The sequence below is a fragment of the Kryptolebias marmoratus genome, linkage group LG2 (assembly GCF_001649575.2).
Source record: "Kryptolebias marmoratus isolate JLee-2015 linkage group LG2, ASM164957v2, whole genome shotgun sequence".
Classification (NCBI taxonomy): Eukaryota; Metazoa; Chordata; class Actinopteri; order Cyprinodontiformes; family Rivulidae; genus Kryptolebias; species Kryptolebias marmoratus.
This window is the reverse complement of record NC_051431.1, coordinates 8450763-8476945: the sequence shown is the minus strand read 5'-3', so window position 1 is coordinate 8476945 and position 26183 is coordinate 8450763. Positions and strand designations below refer to the sequence as shown.

At 39.0% G+C, this 26183-nt stretch overlaps 2 protein-coding genes across 4 annotated transcripts in view; one reads left to right on the top strand and one right to left on the bottom strand.

The window, feature by feature from the left end:
- The first annotated feature begins 266 nt into the window (after nt 1-266).
- Nucleotides 267-4132, top strand: nkapd1 (NKAP domain containing 1). Of its 3 annotated transcripts, none has more exons than XM_017433782.2 (6): nt 267-359; nt 638-714; nt 2504-2592; nt 2726-2866; nt 3006-3059; nt 3172-4132. In XM_017433782.2, exons 2-6 carry the CDS (start codon nt 646-648, stop codon nt 3632-3634), a joined length of 816 nt encoding a protein of 271 aa, XP_017289271.1. In that variant the 5' UTR covers nt 267-359; nt 638-645; the 3' UTR covers nt 3635-4132. The 3 variants fall into 3 exon arrangements, with proteins under 3 accessions (XP_017289271.1, XP_017289270.1, XP_017289269.1); XM_017433781.3 differs by having other exon boundaries at nt 297-518; XM_017433780.3 differs by lacking the exon at nt 267-359 and having other exon boundaries at nt 592-714.
- A 4257-nt stretch (nt 4133-8389) lies between these two features.
- The window catches only part of lrfn1 (leucine rich repeat and fibronectin type III domain containing 1), a 183745-nt gene continuing 165951 nt past the window's right edge, over nt 8390-26183 (bottom strand). Inside the window, exons 4-5 of the mRNA XM_017433776.3 lie at nt 12366-13764; nt 8390-9822 (exon numbers count right to left, since the gene is read on the bottom strand). Of these exons, the coding sequence (XP_017289265.1) occupies nt 8910-9822; nt 12366-13741 (2289 nt within the window). The 5' untranslated portion in view covers nt 13742-13764 and the 3' untranslated portion in view covers nt 8390-8909. The remainder of the gene's footprint in view (nt 9823-12365; nt 13765-26183) is intronic.

The following is a 26183-nucleotide window of genomic DNA, read 5'->3' as shown; positions in this document are numbered from 1 at the left end:
CTCCTTTTACCCGCTTGTCATCACTTTTAGCCGGATCGTATACCGGCTAATTGAAAAGGAACGAGCCCATTCATTTGGGTCGTTAAGCAGATAATTCTAAGAATGATGAAATTATTTTACACGTCTACGTAACAAAACAATCGTTTCGTTTGAATATAAAATGTAAACAAAAGCAACAAGCACAGAGTTAGTGTCACGAGGAAAACGGCCTATAACTTAAACTTCCGCTTCGATGATTGACAAGCCCTTTGTCCAATCAGCCTTCAGTGTTTTCCAACGTTCGCAGTCACGTGGCGGAAGTACGGGCAGAGGCTGTGGTTTGTGTTTATATCCTCTTCAATGCTACTAGCTTCCGAAAGGTACAGTTTGTACACATTTACAGCGTGACGGAAAACATGCAGCACATTAATGTATGACGTCGAACTTGTTGTGCTTTACCGACAAACTGCGCGGAGTGGATTTTAAACAAGTTGAATGCGTGATTATCGACAGAGTTAGCTAACGAGGCGGGCTAACAGGTGAGCGCCCGGGTGGTTAGAAAGGAGAAGTTGTCTGTGGTCTGTTCTCGCTTTCTTATCTTTGTTTTCGGACGATGGTGTTTGTCTGTGTTTGACTCACATGCGTCTCGTCGTGGCAGGTGTCACCATGTCCAAACAGCCGATGGGGAAGACGTTGCTGCGGAATGTAATTCGGCACACAGATGCCCACAACAAGGTGCGTTTAGAGGTCACATTTGCATGAATGCAAAACTTACCTATTACCCATTTGGATGAATTCTACTGAATCTTTTCGACCTCCTCGAGGAGCAATACTATACTCGAGTGTCAATTCATTTGACATGAGTACATGAATACAGGCCTGTGAAAGACAACACTGAGGGAAAACTAAATATTTTCAGCTTGTCCAGCAACAAAACATCAGTGAAAACACTTGATGGGATGGACCACACTGCAAAAACAGATTAACACAAGAAGTCTGCGTCAAATGCCAATTAGAAAGAAGCATAATTTTAAAAGTGAGATTTTCATATCTTGTTTACTTGTCCTCCTACCAGAAATGAGGTGGTGATTATCTGCCCCACTACTGTCAAAGTATCCTTGGTGGTAGACGCCAGACTCCACTTGGCTCTTTTATGGTTGTAGAGATAAAAGGGGCTACCTATAATGAATGCAAACTTATAAGTGCTACACGAGTGTGCGTTTGAATGAGAGATGTACTAAAAAGCCGAATAATGTATAAAATAGGCGCAAGTATGTAAATTGGAGGTCTGGAAGGAAGATGTCTGGTCTTTGTGACAGTTCGCGCAGATGTAATATTCAAAATGAGCATTCCTAAAAAATACGACTACTTTTCAGTTTCATTATATGATGATATGTTTATTTAATTCCAATTTTTCAGTGAAATGCGATGGTCCTTCTAAGCTCTTCCCTTCCCAACCTGGTTCCCGAGTTTTGATAGCTCAGTGAAGTGCACAAAACAACTCCCCTAATGAAAAACCAGCCCCGGTAATAATGACGCCCAGGCTGGCAGGCTGACACCTCTCCTGTGTGGCTGACTCTGGCAGGCTCTCGTTTCCCAGCATGCCGCTGCGTGTGATACGAGAAGCTGATTAGACAATGTGCAGCAGCTGTGCCAATCAGCTCCACCTGGCACCGCTAATGAACCAATGTGATCTCACTCTCCAACATCAGCTGGGCAAAAGCACTCCTCACGACCGCCGAGTGATTTTCCAAATCAATTCGAAGGACTTTGTCAAGTTCAATTATATTTGCTGGTTTGGTGGCAGGAACTGGACCTGAACACGGATATTATTTGATGGAAATTGACGCCTTGTTAACATAAGTGTCCTGATTGTTATAAAGTTATGTTGAAGAAACTCATTATTCACTTGCCTCAGTCTCCTAGTTTTATTGACAGTGATGCAGTCCCAATCATAATGCTATCACCACCATGCCTAGCAGCTTGTACAGTTATTGCCAAATGCTTACCACAATCTGAACACATTCATTTAGGCTAATAAGAACAAACTTTCTATAACCTAACATAAAAACCTGTGTTTAATGGGGAGTTTTATCCTATGTGGTTAGCTGCAAACTTAAATCAGGCTGGTTTGTGTCATATTTGTAATTTGTATTTTTCCAATCTTGTTCCAAATCTCTCTTGAATAAAATCAGAAAAAAATAAACTTCCAGGAGCCTCCAGTTAATAGTAGACCAGGGCTTTGGTGGTCTGTAGGTCGTCTCTTGGGAGTAGATCATCATCTGTAATAGAAAGTTAAAAGAGATTGGAAAGATGAGACATTCAGACCTTTCACATAGCAAAAGTTTAAACTTGTTTAATAAAGAACAACATGGTTCAGTTGTTCTGTTTCTGAAAATAATGCTTAAAAATTTATCACGACATTGTTTTATAAGTGTGTAGCTTGTAAACACCTGACTGAAACTAGATCTAAACACGTCTCTGCCTTGTCTTTTGTGGACACGTTGTTGTTGACCCACTGCAGATCCAAGAAGAGATGGAGATGTGGAAAATGCGAGACTGGGAGATGCAGATGTCCCGGCACAAACATTTTCCCGACACGGACAGTGTGAAGTAGGAGCAGTAACTGTCCCAGTTTAATCTGAGCTGTTCAAACACACACGGCACTAACGCTGCTTGTCTCTCGGTTTATCGAGCTGATAGTGTATTGTAGCTTGGTGACTTCTAAAACACGCTTGTATCCCAGAGGACAGATGCACTGCGATCGAGTTCCAGATTTGTCCAGAGACAGGAGTCGAAGCAGAGAGCGGGTTTCAGAGCACGACGACAGAAAGGCTCGGTGCTGGACCCGCAAACTCTATGAATTTGAGGCCGGTGATCCCGACAGGTACGCTCCGTGACAAACTTATTTTCCCCTTTTTGTGTTCTGTCAGCGCCCGTACACACACACACCCTCACGGTAATGTAATTTTAGAAGAGTTTGACAAGTTTTCAACATTTACACGTTGCTTGTGTTCCCATCACAGATGGGGACATAGTGGCTTCAAGGAGCTTTATCCTGAGGAGTTTGAAAGTGACAAGTAAGCAAAAAAAAAAACAAGATCTTAAAAGGGACACTCCAGACACTTCAGCTAAAATCTCGTCATGTTTTGACAATTTTATTCTCTTCTTTTTTTTTTTTTTTTTTTTTAGTGAAAAAAGCAGAGCCGCAAAGAAGATCGGGGGTCGCAAAATGAAGAAGTCCACGTCTGACACAGAAGCGTGCCTCTTAAAGCGATCAAAAAAATCATCTCGAAAGAAAAAAAAGAAAAAGAAGAAGGAAAGTGGGAATGAAAGGAGAAAGAGAGACCGGTCCTCGAGCAGTGACTGCAGCACTATTGACAGAAGTGATATAAAAGAGAAGCCAAAGAAGAAAACAGGGACTAAAAGCCGACACAAAAACAAGAAAACGCTGAAAACCAGGGAGAGAAATGAGGACAGCAGCTCAGGGGACAGCAGACGCGAGGAAAGAGATGAGAGGCAGACTAAAAATCATAAAAAGCGAAAGCAGGACTCCCTGAAGGACTCGGACTCGGATCTGGACTCCAAAAAGAAAAGGAGGAAAAACTGGAAGGCAGCAGGTGAGGAGAGCTCAGGCGATAGTTCTACAGACTGAGACACGCAGATGTGAACAGACGCTCAGCTAACGATGAGGAAAACTACTGCAGACTTCTTTTTTTTTTATAATTTTTTTGGTTCGTGCTCCACAGAGAGCTCCTGACTGCAGGGCTGGCTGGTTTGTGTTGCATTTTGTTCGACATCAACGAACTCGTGCATTTGTTCCTCTCCGTGGCTGCTCTGAGGAGTAATATCTCATCACCTCTGCGGTACTGTCAGCAGGCAGCGTGGAGAGGGGTGGGATCCACCACCTGCCTCGTCAGGACTCCTGCAAGCTGCAGTCTCATTGATTGATCACTCTGGTCTCAGATTCTGTCCTGAAATCACACTTTTTTTTATTATTTATTTAAGAGAAAGGGAATAAAATGATGCAATTTTTATTAGACTATAGATTGGCTTTTAATGATGTTTTTTTTTTAGTTTTATAAATTTCTAATGTTTGTATTCAGGGTATTGCATTATGTCAAAATAAACCTCTATTTTGCTGTTGTTTTTATTCATGGTGTGGATAGAGTAGTGGATTCTTTTTAAAGCAATGAACTTGTCCAATTATCAAGTAAGCTAAAATCGTACCTGGTTCTTACTGCATACACTTTAACGCTGTATGCAGTAAGAAGTAGGAGCAGTACACTACACTGTAACGAGCTAAAAACAAAATAAGGGAAAAGCAACTGGGTTTTTTTTGTTTTGTTTTTTTACTTCAACTCTTCTTTAAACTCTAAAAACACTAACAGTACTCTGGCTTAAACAAATGAAGTCCAGGCACAGAATAAGTAAGTTATACCAGTACGATATTTTTAATACCTTTGAATATTATGAATTATATCTACAGCTCTTTTTTTACAATCAAGTTGAATAAAATAGCATAACCTGTTCACTGAAACTCAATTTCCCCACTGAAATAATGCCCAGATAGGCCTTTTAAATGCCTGTACTTGGTATTAAAATACACCAGTGCAATTTCCCTGTAATTACAATGAATGCTAACACTGTTTTAAATAGATTCCTTGTGCAGAACACTGTAATGATGTTGTCAAATTATAATTATATCAGGTCTGTCGCAGATGTGGAATAGTCCACGTCTGAAAATAGTTCCCAACAATTACCCTGCAAACTTTTACTTTGGTAACATTTAACTGTCAACAGAAATTAACAATTAAATTGAATCGTGAAAGGACAATATTGGCATAAATTTGAAACCTATATAAAAGTTTAACTGCGTTTGATTCCTAATTTTTAATTTCCATGCAGCATAATAATTGCAAGCACAACTACAGGCGTTTGCTGTCCTCGTTAGATACTAGTTGGGAGCCGAAACCCTCCCAGAAATGTAATATCGGGTTACATCAGCGTAAGTGAATCGCAATCTTTTCCAATAAGAGGCCTGGTTGCGATTCTTTTGATTTGTCAAATTGTTTGCTGAGAGAGAAACACGGGGCAGCTTCCTCTCAGGAGGCTCTCAAGGATCAAACACCCACCAACAATCTTGCCTCAGTCTGAAAACTCAGTCTTGTTTATGATGCAGAGAATAGATTTTAATAAGCTGCTGTTCGTGATCAAAGTGAATACATTTCGAAACTTGTCAAAGTCTTTATGCAACAGTCAAGAAGTTCCAAGTAGCTCATTTTGATGAGAAGCAAATTAACACACCCTCCCCTGTCAGGTTTTACCGTCTATGCACCACCTGAAAAAAAAAAAGATCCATTAACACCATAAACAGGCCTGTTGAACTCTACTGCACTCAGTTGCACCATTATTCTAACCTTATTAGCATCATCCTCTGTGCAAACTGGTAACAAATGGTAAGCCTCTGCCATTAGGGTATTTTTAGATAATCTGATGCCAGAGGAAGTGTTAGTAAACCACTTTGAAATTGTGTGCACTGTAAAAGCCTGCAGCCCTTTGCTGAGTCTGTGTCAATAAGCTAAGTGCTTTCTTTAGGCAGAAGTGAGAGCAGAGTTCAGTCTGGCTGCAGCTGCCAGAATCTGCAGAATGAATGAAAAAAAAGAAAAACAAAAAAATGAAAGTCACGTAAAATTAGCAAAGGCGAGTTTTTTTTTTTTGTTTTTTTTTTAAACACATACAGTACCACATCATTAGATCAGCATTTACATGTGAAGTTGTGCTTGTGAAAAGCCATGTGGTAAACCATTGACTCGGATTCAAATCCTCTGGCGGCCAAGTTTATCTTTCCACCCATGTAGCAATCAATGCTCGTGACTTCGATGTTTTCCGTCTGCTCAAGCTTTGCAGTTTATGCCTTTGCTTTGCTATTAGAACGACTCCCCCAAAATGACTGTATGAAGCAAGAAAATGCACTTTGTTTCAAAATGCATGCAGTTTTCATTAATAAAAAAGAACACAGACGTTTACATCTGAATTTGAACTGTAGCTGAAAAGAAAAAAGGAGAGCAGATTAATATATGACACATGCGATAGGTGCAGTCTGAAAAATGTTGACACAAGAATCAATGTCTGGTTTACACTCTGTGCAGACTATCAATAAACTACAGTAAAATTAACCCTTTAGGCTATTGAGCGAGCCCGAGCTTCTGCACAGCTGCAAAAGACTAATGATCTTGTAGGCTGAACGGTTTGCATGAAAAATACTTGAATTGGCCATGCACTAAACCATGCTCAGATTGGACTTTTCAAACACACATTAGTATGCATTAAACAGAAGATGGGATCTTGAGTGAAAGAAATAATCACCTTCATCAAGTCAAGGCTCTTTTTTTTTTGCATCTACTCAGAATTGCTGATGAAACACTTAGCTCTACCCCTACTGTTTGCTACTTCAGCTGTCCAAGCCAATTTTTTAAGACACGATGAAATCTCTGCATCCTCCTACCTAAGCAGATTTAGTGTTAAATAATGGTTACAGAGAGAAACAGAGAGAAATACTTCCCAGCAGGCAGAAATGGTCTGCTGCACATTTCCACACTGTAAGTGTCAGTAGTTAATGCAGAGATGGACTGGAGCTGCAAAAGTTGGTGCACCAGAAACTGACAGCCGAGCACTTACGCCCAAAAGTTTAGTCCTCTTCTAAATGAGAAAGGAAATTTTAGCCCGTGCAAAATGCAAATCTTCTGGATGAAAACCGACTGAGTAGTGATGAAGGAAGATGAAGGATGACCTCGTTCTTAGACTCAATCTTCTCTGTCACTGCAGATGCAAATAGGACACCAATACAGCTGAAAAAAAAATACACCATTATGACTTCTCTCTTTCTGTGCCAAGTTTTATCTCTCTTCTGTCCAAGCAGCTTGTTTTTTGTGTTTTGTTTTTATCTCAATCAGTGCAAAGCATCTGTAAGCAGGAAGAGGGTGTTTTCCATTACTGCAAACGAACATCCATCGTCCAAACTGATCGTATCGTTTTCCTGTTGTCATTCTCTTTCGCTTTAGCACCGTATTATTTTACAGCCCATTCATACAGCTTGTAAACAATCCAAGGTGGTGTACGACACCATCAAATACAACTGTCAGCCAATACAATAGCGTTTCTGTCTCGAAAGGCGCCGTTATGTTACCACTGTTAACATTAAAAGGCATTTACGTTTGAGTTTACATGAGTTATTGCGCTTCCTCATTTTTGTTACCACAATAAATAAAAAAAAGATGCTGAAGGCCCCAAGATGCAAGCAAATGAGCAGATGTACAGTGTAAACAGTTTTAAGTGACTTATTTTATAAACCATTGTGATGTGTGCAATTGTGAACAAATAAAATAAATAAATGTTATATTTTTGTCATAAATTCTGTCACTAGGGGAGATATAATGACAAACATTCATTACTTCATTACTCCCTGCTCACAATTTGATAATAATGTTATAAAGTGTTTACAGACAAAGCTACTTTTAAACATAAAACAGAAGTATGTCCATGAAAATATGGCTCCTAAATTGAAGTTTAGGATGGTGCATGCGCTCTTTGCTAATGACTTATTTACTCTGCAGTTAATTGAAGAAAAATAAAACATGGAAAGATCTGTCTCCCTCTTGTGGCGAGCATAAGATCCTACATCATTGTATAACAGCTGGCTTCATTTGAATTCAGCACCGTGTCCAGCTGGCTTGTCCCTCGCCGTCACACATCCCACTCCACTCCATTGCTGCCGTGATGTGCTCACAGAAGCCTTATAAATAGCACACAGGAATCAAATATTTATCATTTCGATTCGTGCGACCCTTCGCCGCAGTGGACGGTCCTGCAACACCGAGAAGAAAACGCCACTGATACAGTTAACCCACACAAAAAAATTTAATACCCTTCACGAGGGGATAAATGGTTCCAACTTTGACATACTAAATATTGAGAGGTGTGATGACACAGGTTTTTAATGTAAAAACTTGCAGCCAACACTCAGAATGTTCTGTAAAAAGCCATGTGACATATGACTTCTTTACTTACATAGTTAGTACACATACACCAATGTTTTTAATATACTTATATATGTCTTCTTTTTTTGTTTGTTGCCTTTTATCTAGACCAGCCAGATACAGTACTGATTAATATACAGTCACATCTGGAACAATACCTATTCAACATCATATAGTCTGACCGTCAGAGAGGAATCCACGGCAGGTATCCACAGCCATCCTTTTCTCCACTAACATTAGAAACCAGCATTGAAAACTTTATTTTTTTAATTATTATTGTATAGACTGGTGGTGATACTTGTCCTTGTATCTCGTGTCTTCTGTGCATTTTTTTTTCTTTTCTTTGAAAGAACCAAAAACATGATTGACATAACAGGATACCTGGCTGTTCACGTTACAGTTACTGCTTGATGAAGTTTTCTTTTTTTTATTCATTTTTATTTATTTTTTTCCTCTTTTTTGTTTTTTTACAATTAAACAGTCACATCCAAATGCCACATCCCCTTGGCGAGCCACAGAAAACAGTGAAAATTAAAAAGCCAAAAAAAAAAAAAAAAAGTAAATGCTTCCCAGGACCAGAGTGGGAGGCAATGACAGAGAGAAAGGTTTAAGACTACAGTGAGCAGCATCCTCCATTCATACAATTAAAGAATAAGGCACTGCTGCATAAAGACAGGACATGGCCAACGAATCTTTTTGGGAATATGATGAGGGAAAGGCAGGATGAAGGGAGACTGTTCTTCTCCAGCAACTCACAGAGTTAGCATGTGTCTGTGAATGTGCTTGTTTTTAATCATCTGCTGTGCGCAGGAACATTGTGTTTTATGGCATTGTGTTTTTACATGTCTGTGAGTGGCTGAGATATATACTTTTTTTGCTACAATGTTTTCCTCAGACTGTGCTCTCAAGCATCCACTCAGTGCTGCTGAATGTAACTCTCCTGTTGGCGAGCGGCGATGACTCCATGTTGAGCTGGTTGGTGGACTTGTGCCACCTCGTCCTCGCTCTGCGTGGGTAACTATGACTCTGAAATATGGAGTAATCCCCACCGTCAAACGAGAATCTGTGCCTAGTTCGTGCCAGCTCATTAGGAAGTAACCCCACACTGGCCAGAGCACTTTTCTTGTCCTTTAGCCTAGGAGCCTCCTTGGAGCCAGCGGTGGAGCCTATGAGGCACAGGGACATGGTGGAGCCCGTCAGGCTACTGTCTGTCTGCGTGTCTGTCTGCGTGTCCTCTGATGGGGGCCCAGAACGTTGGGCATCCAAGCTGCTTCTTCTCTTCATCTTGTCCACATTTGGAGGCAGCTCTACCTCCAGGATGGCAGTGGTGGCTGCTGGATCCTCCTTTTTCTCACTGTCCACCCGGAGCACCAGAGCCATGCACTCTTTGGGAGCCTGAGCTTCTCGTTGGTCCTCTTCAGACTGCAGCTGCTTGGAGGTGGAACGCTGCAGCCGCTGCTGGCTTCCATTGGTCTGCGAGTGCATGCTGGAGCTGACTTTAGCTTTGCTGTCAACCGGGCTGCTGTAGGCTTTGTAACGGATCATCAGGATGATGATGAACACCAGCACCGAGGCAACAATGATGCCACCGATAATGATGATCATAGTGCCTCCCAGGAACTGGCTGTGCATAAACCGGCACTGGCTGACCTCGCTGGCCGTGTGGAACTGCACACAGCCAACTACACGTGTGGCCGTTAACGATGTGATGCCGTCGTCGTAAACCGCCAGCACGCAGAGGTCATACTCCCGTCCGGCGGCCAGATCGTTGATTAAGAAGTTCTTGCTGGTTGATGGAATCATTCTGCCGAGCAAAGAGAAACAGGCCGGTTGTGAAGATGGAGAGGTTTAATAATGAGAATCACAACACCCACATACACTGATTTGCATTGAGGTGCATTAAATCACACAACGGTTTCCTCTCACTTAACAAAGGAAAAGAAAAGCATAAGAGCTTTACTAGCATAAAATATCAGGCATTTTGGTAGAGAAGCAGAAAAAAAATGTTTATAAGAGAAAATGTTACTTTATAAAACAGTTCTTTTAAAATGAAAGCAAAGGTGATAAACAAGGTAGAAAAAGGCTCACTATCTCTGCAATAAACCACAATAGCTGCAGGCTGCAGGACAAGTGATGCATGTTGGGAAGACAGTTTTGATGTGTGACTACCTAAGGTCACAGTTTGTAACTGCTGGATTATACTAAATACGCAGGAAGAAGGCACTGTCTTCAGGTCAGCATTGGCGTTAATATAATTAGAAGCTTATTCCTTTCCCCTAAAGGCGAGAGACTTGGATGGTTATCATTTGTAGGTAATAATGTACCACCTGAAGACAAAACAACACTCAGCTTTATCCTGCAACTGAATGAGAAAATTATACAAGAGAGCTACTCATTATATCGGATAAAAGCTAAAAAGAAAAACAGGATGTCAACCACTAATATTAGTTGGCTCTATTAATACAAAATTCTGATATAACGTTAATTTGTGTCACATTGTACAAAAGAAACAGATGAAGCTATTTTCTGTATTTTCAGAAGATCTTCAAATGGTAGTTTTAGCCTCAGATTAATGAGTGAGTGAGCTCATTCTGAATAAACATCAGCCTTTCTAGCTGCCACTTAGGACTGTTATTTTTCTGTTTTATCCCCTGTAATAACAGATACAGCTCAACTAACATTAAAATGTAACTCATTATAAAAAGCGAAGCATGTAAACTGACAATGTACTTGGAATTTCTGAACCAAGACATAATAGCGATCTAAAAAAGCCCCATTATTTAGTGTGTTACAGAAAAAAGAGTTATTTAGTTTTACTATTCAATTACATTTATTACCACCACAGAAGGGCAAAGGTGGGCAACAACGTTTTCGTCCATTTCTGTACGTGCATCTATTCATGTGCCTGTCCGTCAGCAACAAAGATTACAAAAAACTGGATGGATTTTTATTAAACTTTCAGGAAATAATCATTGGATGTACCTCTATAACTGATTAACTTTTAGAGCCAACTCAATTCAGACGGCTGCCATAGTCAAGCGACCTTAGAAAACACAAAACTCTGTAATTCAGTCAATTTGACAGATTTTGAATTAAAATTTGGTGCAGTCAAAGTTAAGAGTCATCCTCAACACATACTCTGAGCAAAAAACACAATGCACAATATATTTGTTTATAACTTTAGCAATAAAATCAACACTGTCTAGTGTCAGGAAAATATCCCACTTTACCATTGGACAGTATTTAGTGAAAATCTCTGAAAGTAATCACTGAATGTAGATCTAACATTCATTCCCATCTGGAATCAGCTCAATTCCACAGCTAATTGATCTTAGCCAACACAAACATGGCTATGACTTAGTCAGTTTTACAGATATTAGGCTAATTTTGATGTGGATGTGGTGATAGCTGAGAGTCATCCATAGCACATTATCTGACACCAATCACACAAGAGCATAATATTATTTACAAGGTTTGACCAAAATGGCGACAACTCTGTCCCTTCTCAGCATAACATCATCTTAGTTTAAATCTCTAGCCTAAAAAGGGCCAATGTGAATTCCTTCAAGGAATACTAGGCCTTTAAATAATTTCATATTCAAGCAATCCATTCACCAATTTATCAGCAACATGCCAACTTTATTTCTAGTTGATCACTAACTCTTTAAATTCAGTGAGCAAATTTGAACTATCAAAGAATAAAACAATTCCTAACCATCTGGAGCACTTAAAAGTTAAAAGCAAAAAAAAATGTGTTAAGCTTTTGAATCCTCTCAAGCTCAATTAGATCCACTCTGACATTTATTTGTACAAGAGTGTTTTTAATGTGATAAGTCTACCTTTTACTTACAATGTGCAACATACCTGAATCTTCCCTCCACTTCTACAACAAAGTCTTGGCATTACACAATCCCTCTATTTTCAGTCTGTGCTGCAGCCAATTAATGCAGACACTTCCTAATGATACAAACAGTTACACGCAGTGAAATAGTTGGACCTCATGTTACTGTTGTTGTTGTATTATATACTAATGATGCTGACAAGACCATTTTGTCCCTCGGGGTACTGGACTTGCAATCCATTGAGCTGCTTACAGCAATCCACTCAGAGAGCAAAACTGTGAATATCTTAAGTGTACTATATACGATTTGTGCTTACCATAATGCATTTTGAAGCCACATGAGGTTTTAACTCTGGCTACTTTATATGAGTTCTGTTTAGTTTTGATAATAAATAATTATTTTTCATCTTTAGAATATGCCAATCTGCAGAAACAAATCTTTGAATTATTCAGGAGATTAGAACTCCAGATGTCTTATTATTCATCCCACCACCAATCTAACTCACCTGTACACCAAAGTGTCATCCGCTGTGCTGTTGTACTGTATTTGGTACATCCTGATCCCAGGGATGTGGCGCTCAGATGGCCAGCGGATCACAGCGGAGGAGGAGGTCAGCTCAGTGACCACCACCCTCCTGTCCTGCTTATCGTATCCTTTTGTGTCATTGCCAGACTTGGAGGAGGTGGTGATGTCTGAGAGGCCCGGGTCCTCACGCATGTGGCCTGTGTTGTTAACAAACAAGGGTAAGGGAATCATGTTGATCTCAACAGCAGCTGTGGCGATGCCTGCAGCATTGGATGCCACGCAGTTAAATGCCCCGCTGTCCTTCAGTGTGGTGATGAGAATATCAAGGGTGCCATTATCATACAGGATGGTGCGGGAATTGTTATGCACCAGCTTGCCGTCTGGTGACCGCCAGTGAATATCCGGGTCTGGATCACCCAAAGCTTTGCATTTCAGAGTCACACCTTGGCCCTCCATCACATAGGGCTTAGAGGCAACATGTTTGGTGATCAGGGGGGGCTCACAGATGAACTCCTCCTCTTGGATTGACCAGAAGTATTTGTCCATGAGGTGTTCTGGTGAAGCGCAGGTTTCCAAATCATCCTCTCTTGTCAGCCTGCGCAGCCACAGCAGCTCACAGTTACAGTGAAGTGGGTTTCCGCCAAAACTCACAACCAGAGTGGACGAGCTGGAGCCCTTGGCGTCAGAAAGAACTTGGGCGTGCTGGAACAGGCTGTCTGGTGGCAGCTTCTGCAACCTGTTAGAGGTCATGTCCAGGCGGACTAGCTTAGTGAGAAGAGTAAAAGTTCCAGCTTCAATGTGATCAATCAGGTTGTGATCTAAAGTGAGTGTGTTAATATTGGTCATCCTGGCTATAGCTTCCCAGGGAAGGCTTCGCAAGTTGTTGTTAGAAATATCCAAGTCCTCAATAGTGGAAACAAACTCATCAAAAGAAGTAGGGGCCACCTGATGGATCTGGTTGTTTCCGAGGATGAGGTGCCGTAGGTTGATGAGTCCCTTAAAGTGGTCAGTTTTTATCACACTGAGCCGGTTCCCGTCCATGTGGAGCGCCCGTAGCGAGCGCAGGCCTAGGAAGGCATTGGGGACAATCTGACTAATAGTGTTGCGGGACAAAGTGAGGTGGACCAAACTGGTCATGTTGAGAAAGTCTTTCTTGCGGATGATGGTGATAAAGTTGTCCGTGAGTCGCAGCTCAACGGTCTTGCGGTCAATGGTGGGGGGCACGAATAACAAGCCCTTCTTTGCGCAGAGCAGAGTCAGAGTTGGCGAGAGGTGCTGGCAGATGCAGTGGCCAGGGCAGATGAATACCTTTACCAGAGCTGCACACAGCAGCATGCACAGAACCAGCCGGTCCATCGTCGATTGTTTTTCTCCAGGCCCTGTGCATGAGACAGACAGAAAGAAGTAAGAGAGATGGTGAGTGGAAAAAAAGAGATCTCTGAATTAATAAACAGCATCAGAGCCTTTATGAGAGCCTGCTGCAAACATCCAGAGTCTGACCAAGATTGCTGAGACTGCCAGGGAACCATCAATCACAAAATGAAATAGAGCTTTGGCGAAATAATGGCACCTGGGATGATGAAAGGCTGCGCCAGCACTGTAAGGAGCCCATGTCTCTGCACCCTTTTTAATGGAAATAACAGAATGTTTTTTTTTTCTGCTCCTAGGCTGCATCACCACTGGATCATATAATAGCTTGAATGATCACAGTGCAGTTTTCTTGTATTAGGTAACCATGCTGTCATATAACAAAGCGTTGTGTGTTTTTCTTTCTCCAAATTTCACATCAGGGTGGAGAATTAAAGCCAGAAAAGGGCACTTGTCAAATAGAGCTTGAGGATTTTTATAACCTTTTCATGTTCTGCTCGGGCTTCCGCCATGAACTGCGAAAACAAATTAGATAGAAACCTGTCATGTAAATCATAGCAACAAAAAGGCAAAGGTGAAAACAGCAAAAAGACGGCTTGTTTTGAGTTGGTCAAATGGAGGCATCATTGGATGAATCTTGATTTTGGTGGATGTTCTGATTCTCTGATTCTCATTTAGAGGTATTGATTTCAGCCTCTGAAAGAACATGCCTCTGGTGACAGGGGTAAAAAGTGATCCTTGGCTGTGATAACCATAAGAGACCCCGGTGGAACATAAACAGAGATGTGCTGATGACATATTGCCAGTTGTTTTAGCCACTTTGGCATCAGCCTTAACAGCTAATGTCTTAAGCTTCGCTGCTGATGGGAGAGCCTGTTGATGCTGATTAAGTGGAGAGATGAAAACTTGCTTTTTCTGCTCTAGCTTTACAGATCGACACAAAGGTTTCTGCAGCTCACCACTTTATCCTAACTCACAAGACGACTCTTTTCTTCTCTGCCAGTTCCAGAGTGTCAATCAGCAGCAATGTCTCTTTTTCTGCGGTTCAGCATAATTATTCTAATTGACTGAGGAAGAGTTGGCTGCGGATTTTGAACACAAATAGTGTCTGTTTTTGTCAGTGTTTGTGATGCCTTATCCAATTTGTCATGACTAATTTTAGAGCCTCTTTATCTACATTCTACCACTGCGGTTCTGCTGAACACTGCTGATGTTGTGCACAATTCTGTCCAAAGTTAAAGTCTCTAATGCTTCAAGAGCAACAGCTGTAAACTAAATTAAATTTAAGAAGTCCCAAAGTAAGATTTACGCAATATTTTAAATATCATATGTTGAAATTAATTTATAAAGTGAATTTCAGACAATTCGGTTCTTCTTCCTCCAAAAATGTAATTTTTTTCACGTGTACTAATTGTTAAGATTTGACCCTTAGACTTAAGATAGTGTTCAAATTTTTGAAACTGGGGTTCTGTGAAAAAGGAATGAGCAATTAATGTCTTAAAAGGGGTGGATAGCTCTTTAAACAAGTTTGTTTAACAGGTTAATTCTGAATGGATTGATGAGCTAATGACTAGTTCAGGTGGGCTCAAGACCGAAGTGGATTCCTGTTGTCTGAAAATAATGCAAATCTCAAACATTTCATGGCAATGAATGCAAATGACATAATATGACATAACACAATTTATAATACTATTCTAAATCTTCACACTGCTGTCAGTTTTGTGTTATACACTTATTTACATAGATTTATGTGGTTATTTGCAAGTTCAAATAGCAGCAGCAGCTGGCAATTGAACCTCTTCCAGAAGGAACAGCATAATATTTCTGCCAGAGTAACCATGTAATGTGAGACTGACAGTGATGTAAAAGTTTAAAAAAATAGTGTCAGCATGAACCACTATGAAAGTTTTAAAACAATAGTAATTCATTTTGGTTTTGACCATGCTTGGACCAGCCATTAGCCTGTTTGACGGGTCAAAATAAACTCTATTCCTCCCAGGTGAAATCATCCAAAGAGCTATCTACAGCAGTTAAATTACTAATTGTTCATAAACTTTCCACAGAGCCTCACTTCAAAAGATTTTTACTGTACTGATCTCATGATACTGTATTATCCATGTTCATAAAATTGGGAGGCAAGTGAGACACTGCAGTTGCATTGCTATCATTTTACACTGACCTATAGTGCATTTACCATCTAGTTGCTTTTCCTTTTCTCTTACACACACTGTAGTACACACACACAGACACACACTGCTGCCTGGTTGGCAAATAACTGGCAGACAACAGGGCATCTCGTTAGCTATGAAATACTGCTGTCCAATCAGAGTTCTCATTAAAATCTGGCGTCCTATGATATCATTATCTGAGGCCAGCAGAACAGCTTGAAGCACAAGCTCAAACCAGTGGGAGAGTTTATCAAAGCTCGTTGACCAATTTTACTCAATTCCCACAACGATCCTTCTACTTTATTCTGCGTTGGTCATAACCATTAAACTGCGTTTGGAAGAACCCAGATATTTGCTTGGTTTGTGTTTGCACCTTCTTGTCTCATTGTTCTGACCCTGCAGGTTGAGCTGTAAGACTGAACCACTGGAGCACAACACGCACACATAGTTCTCGGCGATTAGTCACAAGTATTCTGAGGATGAACTCCGTACTTGTGCAAAAATTGCTCACTAGGTTTAAGAAAATCTACGAAGCCCTCATGGACAAACGTATTTATATTCAGCAACACTTCTCAGTTGTGGGCAGAAATAGCTTTCGTTTTTTAAGACAACCAACACTGTAAAAGTAATAACAATGCACATGAAACTTTTTGTGTGTCAGATACGTTTATCAGAGACAGTTACGCTTTTTAAAATTTTAATAGAGTGACGACTTTGCTGGATTGCTTTAGTATTCAGATGCTAACTGGGACACAAAGCTCATGGTTTCTCAGAGGACCATCTGTGCCAGAGCACTTCCTGCCACGCCGTCGAGGATACTCTATTGATCCTTCAGCATCTTGGGGAGGGGGGGGGACTTTGTTGCCACGGCAACTCTGGTGTAGAATGTAGGTCTTTGAATTGCATTAAGATGAAGATGAGCTGCTTGAAAAAGTGAGGCTTCAGTCTTAATGGGTGCAAAGATGGTAAGAGGGGACGTGAATAGATGTATGAATGGCCAAATAAATTAAATGAAAAGGGCAGCTCCACCTCACATTTACTTTATTGCTTAATATCAGAGCTGGTCACTGAAGTGATTTCTAGGCAACAGGAGAGCAGAGAAGGTGAACTAGAGTTTAAATTTCTCTATATATGTATTTTTAGTCAGTCACGCACGAGCACAACCTTTTCCAAAAGATTAGGTAGGGACACATTGTTATTTTCAGGAACTGAATCAATAATAATAATAAAAAATACAAATAATAGAAAACAAAAAGAAGAAAACATTTTTATTCAGTACGCATTTCAATGAATAATATTCTACCAGATGCTGTTCCATAAAAATAAAAAAATAAATAAAAAAAACAGCACCCTGTTGATATTTTGTTGTCGCCTTGCAGCTTAAAGAAATAAAGTCTGGTTTTACAGCAGCAGATGCTTCTGTATCACTTATCAAACTACAGCAGGATGTACAAGCTGTGGTTCGGGCAGGTTTTGGTCTTTTAGCATCCTTTGGGCTCTGTGCAGACACATGACCTTATGGTAATGTTCAGGGCACTTTTAATTACTTGCTGCTGGGGCCTCCTGTCTTGGGGCATGCACACCCCATGCTGGTTTGTCGTATTTCTAGTTTGAATGCTCTATATTCCTCTACTTAGGAATGTAACAAGATCTTGGCAGGGGAGCTTAGCTTTCTTAAGTTTCTTTAGGAAGTACAGCCATTAAAACAGATTATACCTGTGACACATGCCATATGCCCAAACGCATGGAGCAGTGATTTGGAGTACAGATTGTTTAACCACTGTCACCGGATACAAAAGGCTGATTGTTAGAAGTTTTGAAGACATCTAAAATACTAAGAGAATATGAGAATTAATAAAAACTAAAACCCATCACTTAAGCTATATTTTAAATGTAAATGGACAATTTTGATTGAATAAAAGTTTAAACATTATAAATTGTGCAGCACTGATTTAAGAGACTATATTGAGCTAATGCACAAGTCTGCACTTTAATTTTGGAGTTTTAGCAGAATAATTTTTACACGTGACTGCAGCAACATCCAGAAATGAGAGAAAACTCAATAACATTAATGCAACAAACTTTTTTCTCATTACTGTATGTTGCTGCAGTCTCTTCTTTCACCCTTTTTTCAGTTTTAGCTTCTGTCTCTATCAAGCCTTATCATATCCGTACTGAGAATATGCAAATACAAAGTCCTATTGAGGTTATTCTTCATCATGTTTTATGCATGTTTTCTGTAATAACAGCTTGAAATGTACATCAGATTTAGTAAATAAAAATGACTATATACAGCATAAAAAGCTAAGTAGCTTTCCCGTATGGACAATAAGGACTGATGACTCATCTGGATGATAGGTGTATTTCAGTAGGTGGAAAAAAAACCCAAGCATAAATAAAATAACTTCATTTAAATGTCTGAAAAACAAGGTGCTTTGTTCATTGTAGTGATGTTTATGCTCATGACAGTTGCATGGGGAAAATAATTAAGCCTCGAGAGGTCAGATCCCTTAGTTTTCTTTTCTTTCATACATCAATAAATTAACAATACATTGCTTTAACAGTTTAGTTCTTTGCTTTTATTTTGAAATTTTTGGTACAAATAAATGTTAATCACGCAGAGTGATTTATTAGGGCTCGCATTCTCAGCTCAGTTTGTTTAATTTCTTCCCGTCATAAAAAGCTCATCTGGGCTTTTGCGCCGAACACGCTGAGCGATGCTGGCAAACACGTTCCGCAACATCAGCAGGAGTACGGCGTAAGTGAAGAAGGAGATTCTCCATTTGTCTCACTTTATTTAAAATGCCAAAAGATGACATTATCAGAGCAACTGTCAGGCCACATCATTCTTGATTTAGTCAAGAAATAATGAGATGAAATAAAACATTTAACCAAAGTGTATCCGCTGAGTCAAAATCCCTTCTACTTTTTCTCCATGTTTCCCAAAATGAGGTCATTTGTGTTGTCACGATCAGCGAAGTTCGGGGAATATCAGCCACAAAACTGGATTCTACCAAACACACGATTTCTGGTTTGGGAGAAGACGCTAAATTGACCCAGATAGTAAATCTGAACCCGAGTCTGGACTGCATGAAGCAAGTCTATTTTAGATTCTCAATCCATTACTTTCTTCTGAATAGAGCTCAACTTTATTTTTTTTATTACTTATCAATTAAGCAATCAAATTTACTAATGGAGTGAGAGCTTTGCTAATGTACCATGAAGGTGAATCAAATGCAAAATGAGAAACCAAGCAGCAAACGTAATGGCACAAACAAACAAACGGAAGTAAAATGACATGCACTATTTCCAACAAACAGCAATAAGTTTTTTTCCTTGCTCTAATTATAATTTTTGTACCTGAAGATGTCTGAAAATACAATTAACGTATACACAGACAAGCGAATTTCTCCTGTACAGCACATTTTTAGATAAGCCGTGAACATGTGAGCGCATTAGACCACAGGCTGCCCACACATACACCCCGGAGAGCACATGCGGAATAATAATGGTATGTCTGCACAGACCAACATACCGACCAACAACAACAACAAAATGAGTTGTCAAGAGGCCAGAACAAAAAGAGGCAAAAATTAACACTACATGTTCCATTTACAGCTGGGATTTCCTCACCCAACTTATAGCTGGAGGACATGTGTGTGAGCCAAAGATAAATTCTGCTGCCTTTAGAACATTGTTTGGATTGATTCACATGGTCACAACAGGCATTTCGTAAATCACAGAAGCGTGACTATTCCTAAACATTCAGGTGCAAACCTTAAGAAATATTTAAAATAAAAGCTGAAGATGTCAAAGGAGCACAGCGGGAATCAAATAGAAACTGAAAGCTGCTGTCTTTATTTGTTACTTTTCGCTCCTTTCATCTTCCACCTTCCAAACACGTAAGATCCAGTGATACAGATTTGGCCTGGCATGCGGCTGGAGGGATCATGGCACGTCTTTGAAATTTGAAAACTGCTGTGAAATCTATGAACTCTGGTGTTAGTCTGAACATCTTTTCAGAAGATGAGTTGCCCTTTTCACCTATTTACATGTGAACAAAGGACAACAGTCCATAGGAAAATTAAAGGGAATTTCATTAGGTGTACCCATTCTACAGAATATTATCATATTTAAATAATCACACAGAAATAAGACCATTTATAACTCAGACTATCCCATAAATCAAGTGTTACACAATTGAAAATCAGAGGTAATGTCTCTTTTAAAGCTACCCTCTGTGACAATAATGTACCATACAGAAGTGTGGTATTACCTGTCAGGTAATATTCCACAAAAGATGAAATAAGGCATACTCGATGAAATCTTGAGATAACAATATGGTGTTAATTGGCTGATTTTACTTTTATTGCCTAATGATCTATACCACTTAATAATCTTAGAAATTACAAAGTCTACAGCAAGAAGTCTTGTGTGACAATTTTTACATTTTAGCGAATACTTTTTTGCCATTTTGTTAATTTTATTGATGTTTCCCCCTGTCTTGCATGGAAGTAAATCAGACAAAAATAAGCAAATTAAGTATGCCACAATCAATTTTTTCCAAAAAACAAATGACTTTTTATGAAGCATAAAATGAACAAGCCTTCCAGGCCTTCCTGTAAAATAAAATTACAGGCACAGTTATAATAATCTGAAGTGTGATTGTGTGAAGACGTGAGTAATTTGTGTCTTACCTGCAGCAGATAGGAGTCGATGGGCTTTAAGTTTGTCAGCACAGACCATTTTAGACAAATAATTGACTGTGTTGCAACAGTAATGTTCTTTTGACTAAATAACTTTTTTATACAAAGGTGAAAAGCAACATATCAGTTACTGAAACCACAATAAAATTTAAAAGGTTTGAGCTGTTTTAATTGCTGTTTGTTCTTTTCTGATTTTAAATTGTTTTGGTTTTGCCAACAGAAATGCTGCCTCATAGAATTGATTCCACGCTGGCAGAAAGTTTTCTCTAGTTTAATTAACAATACAATTTTTGTTAATGACTACCTTGGATAATAACAATGCAAGGTAGCTAAAGTATAATTTGAAAGACAAACATTGTCTTTATTCACTTCAGAAAAACATCTGCTCACAGCTGCTTGATTGTCGGAACATTTCCTTGACATAACTTTGACACTCAGGAAACTGTAAATGCCAATTAGACTGCGACGGCGCTGAACTGCCAGCTGCCCTCGTGTGACTCTTGTCAGGAAGCAGGGATAATTATTGACAGGCGGAGTTCACCGGTGTCATCTCTGTCTCCACCAGCGGGCGCCTAAACCGAGGCTGCACAGCCCTGGGGATTTCTGGTCACATCTCATCAAGGTGGGGTAAGGGGGCGGTTTACCAAACAGGACGAGCATTTGCATTTTATAATTATTTCTGCATGCCAACAGTCTTTTTGTTTATATCCAATTTAAAATCTTTAAATTAGATGGACAGAGTGCCGCAGCTTCGTAAACTGTAATGGTGAGAGGCATCCTGAATAAGAAAGAAAATGATCATCGGTGTTCGAATATACCTCCTCACCTCACTTACTGAACATTTGGATGATTATCTTTTACCTGCAAAATATTCATCTTTAATAAATACCTCCTTTCAAAGATACAATCAACATACATTAGTTGCTTTTAAAATTTCAGCTAACTGCAATGAAAACGAACAGAATGTAGACAAAATTGGTTATTTAAAATATAAAAAATGGGTATTAGCTACTAAATGATAAGTAACATTTGGTAATTGGATGACACGGCCGTAATTAAAGCTAGTTTTCACCTAATTTACTCTCATTAAATGTCTCGCAGAAGAGATTTTCAGAAATATGACCAAGTTAAAAGAGGGTAAGAATCTTTAACATGCATATTCTTTTTACTAAATACAGCACAAAGAACACCAGAAATCTCCAGCCAGGGAACAATTTTCCACTGTGGCTTATCAAATCTGTCAATGTTTGATTTCTCTTTATTTCTTACAGCATTCTTCTAAGTAAAAGACGGTGTTCACAAATAATCATACCATGTAATTGTACCTACAAATGTTACAGACCACTTGAATAATCAGAGAGAAATTGTTCTTGATTTAAATGAATGACATACAAAGGCTTTTCCTTCATGTAAAGTGATTGTATATATATATGTGTGTGTGTGTGTGTGTATCCATCTATTCTTTCTCTGAAATGGTCTCACAAAGACTGATAATAGAATTATCAAATGTTGTGTTATTCCCGTCCGTCCATCTCATACACAAACTGCATCCATAACCAAGGGGCATAAAAGCAAAACAAAAAAACGAAGTGACTGCACTCCATCTGCTCGCTGTCATGATTAATAGAATCAACAGGACAATTCAATGCCCTCTGATTTAGTGGCGACTCGCTGACTTTAGATACGCTTTTGCTGTGTGAGAGGTTTTGTAGGGCTCCATGCCCAAAAAGGAGCCTTGACTCTCGGATATTTACACGTCTGATTATAGACACTGCAGCAGCTACACCACAGATAAACTCCTGTTTGTCCAATAGTATCAGTGGAGGTGGAGATATATGAATCTTCTGTAAAAGATGCTGAGCAGCAACTGGATTCAAATCTAATTTAAGTTAAAGCATCAAAACTAATGGGAAGAAGTATAAATATTTATGGAATGTGTTATCACATATTGTTATAAAAATGCTTTTTGAGCTGCAACGTTATTTTTACAGTGCAATAACCATCACTGAATAATACACTGCTTTATGGTTTCACAAAATCACACAATTATTATGTTGCTATTTCATGTCATTTAGTATTAGATTTTTTTTCCCTTCTTGCTTCAGATCTGTTATGTACGTTTATAGCCTAGAGCAACACACAGACAGATTCATAAAACCTATCTGAAATTGTAAAAGCATCATCTGATCTTTCTTTTAGAAATTCGGGTTGAGAGCTTGTTTAAAGCAGGGAAGATGAAGTCATTTTGAGGGGCTGCAATCAACACTGTGTTGCTTTATACTCAGGCTTTTTCTATTCGAACGTATTGACAGTGATAGAATAAGAACTTCAAACTCAAGTGATCAAAGTCTTTTACTTACAGCTTTCAAGATTTAACAGTAAATTGATTTAATTTTGTAATCTGTTCACTGCAATCTTGCTACCTGAAATACCCCTCAATACAAACCCTGGTGGTAGTCATTTCTGTGCTTTGCTCTTGTATAAGCTGCATGTTGTTATTCTTTTAGCTGCTTCCTTCTTCAGGGATCTCCACAGCGAACAAACTTGCACAAAACATTTGGCAGTTGTTTTGTGCCGGATGCCCTTCCTGACGCAGCTTGGGTTCAAACCTGCATCCTCAGGATTATGAGACTGTAGCACTGACCACCAATCCACCACAGTGCCGTAGTATAACCCACATGTATTTCTGTTATAACTCAGAGCACAGCGTTATCTCTTCCTGATTTGTAATGCTGTTGACAAACAAAGCTATAGTGCATTTTCAACTCCAGCCAACACTGACTAACCCCAGTAGATTAAATCTACATTCTACTCGTGTTAATGGCACAGCGTTTTAATGACATTAAAGTATGATTGCATTAACACATTACAGCTTTACCTCTGACAGCACTACTCAAAATGTAAGTTTGCTAAAACCAAACATGCATAAATAGCATCTAAGTAAAAATTCTTAAATTATTTATTTATTTTTTTTTAGTTAAAACCATAGAGTGAGAGAGAGAAAAAAAATCTTAAATGCATAACCAGGGAAGAGATTTTTAATCTCTAACAATGTTGGATAATTCCATCAATAGTGATGCACCATATTCATTTTTTATATTTTGTAAGTTCAATTTATGACATTGTGTTCAGAGTGCTATGATCTGGGCATAAATAAATTTACTTGAATTTATTATTATGCCCTTTTAAAGATTCCTGTTTTGTTATTCCTGTTTGCAGTTGGATGGTTATTTCGGTTCAGCACACACTGGGTAATATAGAGACAGATATGTAAAATATATTAAAATATGGCCGAGACATTGTGCTATTTCAGTACTGCACATATCAAAGGTTGCAAACATTGAATCAGATGAAGCAGATGTACTGCTTTCCTGCGTGAGATTTAAAAATGCAGACTACAGTCCAACTGTTTTTCATTAAATCTCATTTCTTTCAGTGACAAAGACCTTTCATAAGTTTTGATCAAACTAAACCAAATTAATGCATTTCTCTTCCTTACTGAAAAAAACATTAGTTTTAAGAAGTGTTTGGTAAACATTTGAACTATTTATAGGCATCTAAGTTAAGGCTAAATTGGGTCTAAAAGTGAAGCAATTGTAGACATCAGAATCCAGTTATAGACACTGAATAGACATTTGCATTTAACCAAGATTGGCAAGATAAAGTAAAGAAAGAAACTCTGGATCTTAAGGTGATTCTCACATGCCATTAAGCTAAGTAGCCACTTGCAAAGTATTGCATTATTATAATAAAAGATCATTTACTAACCTGATTATTGTTGTACACTAGTGCTTTGATTAGCTAAGGCACAGTCATCACTGACCCTTACTGAGCTGAGCTATAATTGAGCCCTATATTGAATTATATGTAATTTAATAATATGTAATGCTTTGTGGGTCAGATGGAACAACCCTACTCAAATTTATATTTCAACAGGGTTGGTCACTTTAGCATTTTTATTTTACCACCGAATGACCCAACCAACCTGCTTTAATAAAAATGAGAGGCTTCCAGACTTACAAAAAAAATAGAATCTGTATGTCTAAACTGTGAGAACCAAGAGTGTAGGTGTGAGTAGAAAGACTGTTTCCATGCAGCACTTTCACAGACATCTTCCAAGAGATTTCTTAAGTACAGTTGTCATATTTGTCAAAAAAAAAAAACAGAAGCGCGCACACACACAAACAAAAACAACGAATACAGGCAAACAGTCGGATAAAAGCAAGAGCAGCTAGCAAACAATAAGGGGACAGACAGTGATTTTGAACAGCTTCTTTCTTGTGATATTTCTATTTTCAGGCTCAGTTGGTTTTGAAATCTATTTAGTGTCAGTGGCAGCAATGGGTGATTTACATATGCTAGACCTGTATCATTGTCTCATTTATACGTAGTTTCTGTATGTTTTGACAGTTTAGTCATTTCCTCAGCAAGAAATGTTGTCCTCTGCATTTATTTTATCCACCGACTCACTGCTTTATTATATTTTTGTCCTTTTCTGTTCATTAGAGCCATCCTCACAGCTCTTTTAAACTGACTAGAGAGACCCTCTGAATTGGTTCTTTCTGGTACCATTCCGTGGTACAATTACTGTATGTTGAGGAATCCACACTCCTCCTTCCAGGGCTCCTATACTACATTGATTCTGACAGTATGTTCCACTATATAACAATACCTGCTTCAGTATGTGCTTCAGTGCGACAGCAAACTCTAGTATAGAGCCGATTTCCACTCTGGATGAAAGCTATACTCTAACTCCACTGTAAAAAAGTTCCCAGTGGAAATACATTGTAATTAAATACAAAAAAAGTCAGCCAGGCAAAAATCTGTCATTATTATAAATCATTTTAAGAAGTTAATCTGTTTTTTTCTGGCCCAATTGTTTAAGATTTAGAGAACTGAAAACAAACTACACAACAATTTATTGTTAATACTACTTCTACCAAAGCTGCTGAATTTTACACAAGGACCAAGAGTTTTAGAAGATGCCAGTTTTTGTTTCTGGCTTGGGCTGAGCATTGATTGGTCAGTTAAAAACCTTTTTTAAAAAAAAAGGCCAAAAATTTACTGGGTGGGTGACCATAAAAATGGTTGTCATCCATCACACTGGATGACAACCCTGCTATGATGTAAAAGAATCAGCCGGAACATAGATGGTCTTTGCAGGTTCTTGAGAAGGCTTTCAGGTATGCATTAAAAACACAGTGCGCTCGTGTGTGATAGGTCCACAGTGGATTTGAGCATGCACAAAACTTCTGCAGAGAGGCTGTGGTGGTTTATCATTGGGGTGGTAACATATCAGGGTCCTGCAGTGACAGCGTATTTATGAGTATGGGCATGCTGCTAAGTGAAAGGTACAGAACAAAATGGAGGAAATAACTTCAAATGTCCACTATGGAGGTCATTTAATAAACACTGAAATACTGCAGTAAAAGATTGTTATATTACTTTAGAAAATGATTTAAAATGTTCCCAACAGGTTCATACAAAATATATCAACAACAATTCAAGACAGAAATTGCTTAATAAAAAATATTTTTGCACTAACTTCTACCCTTT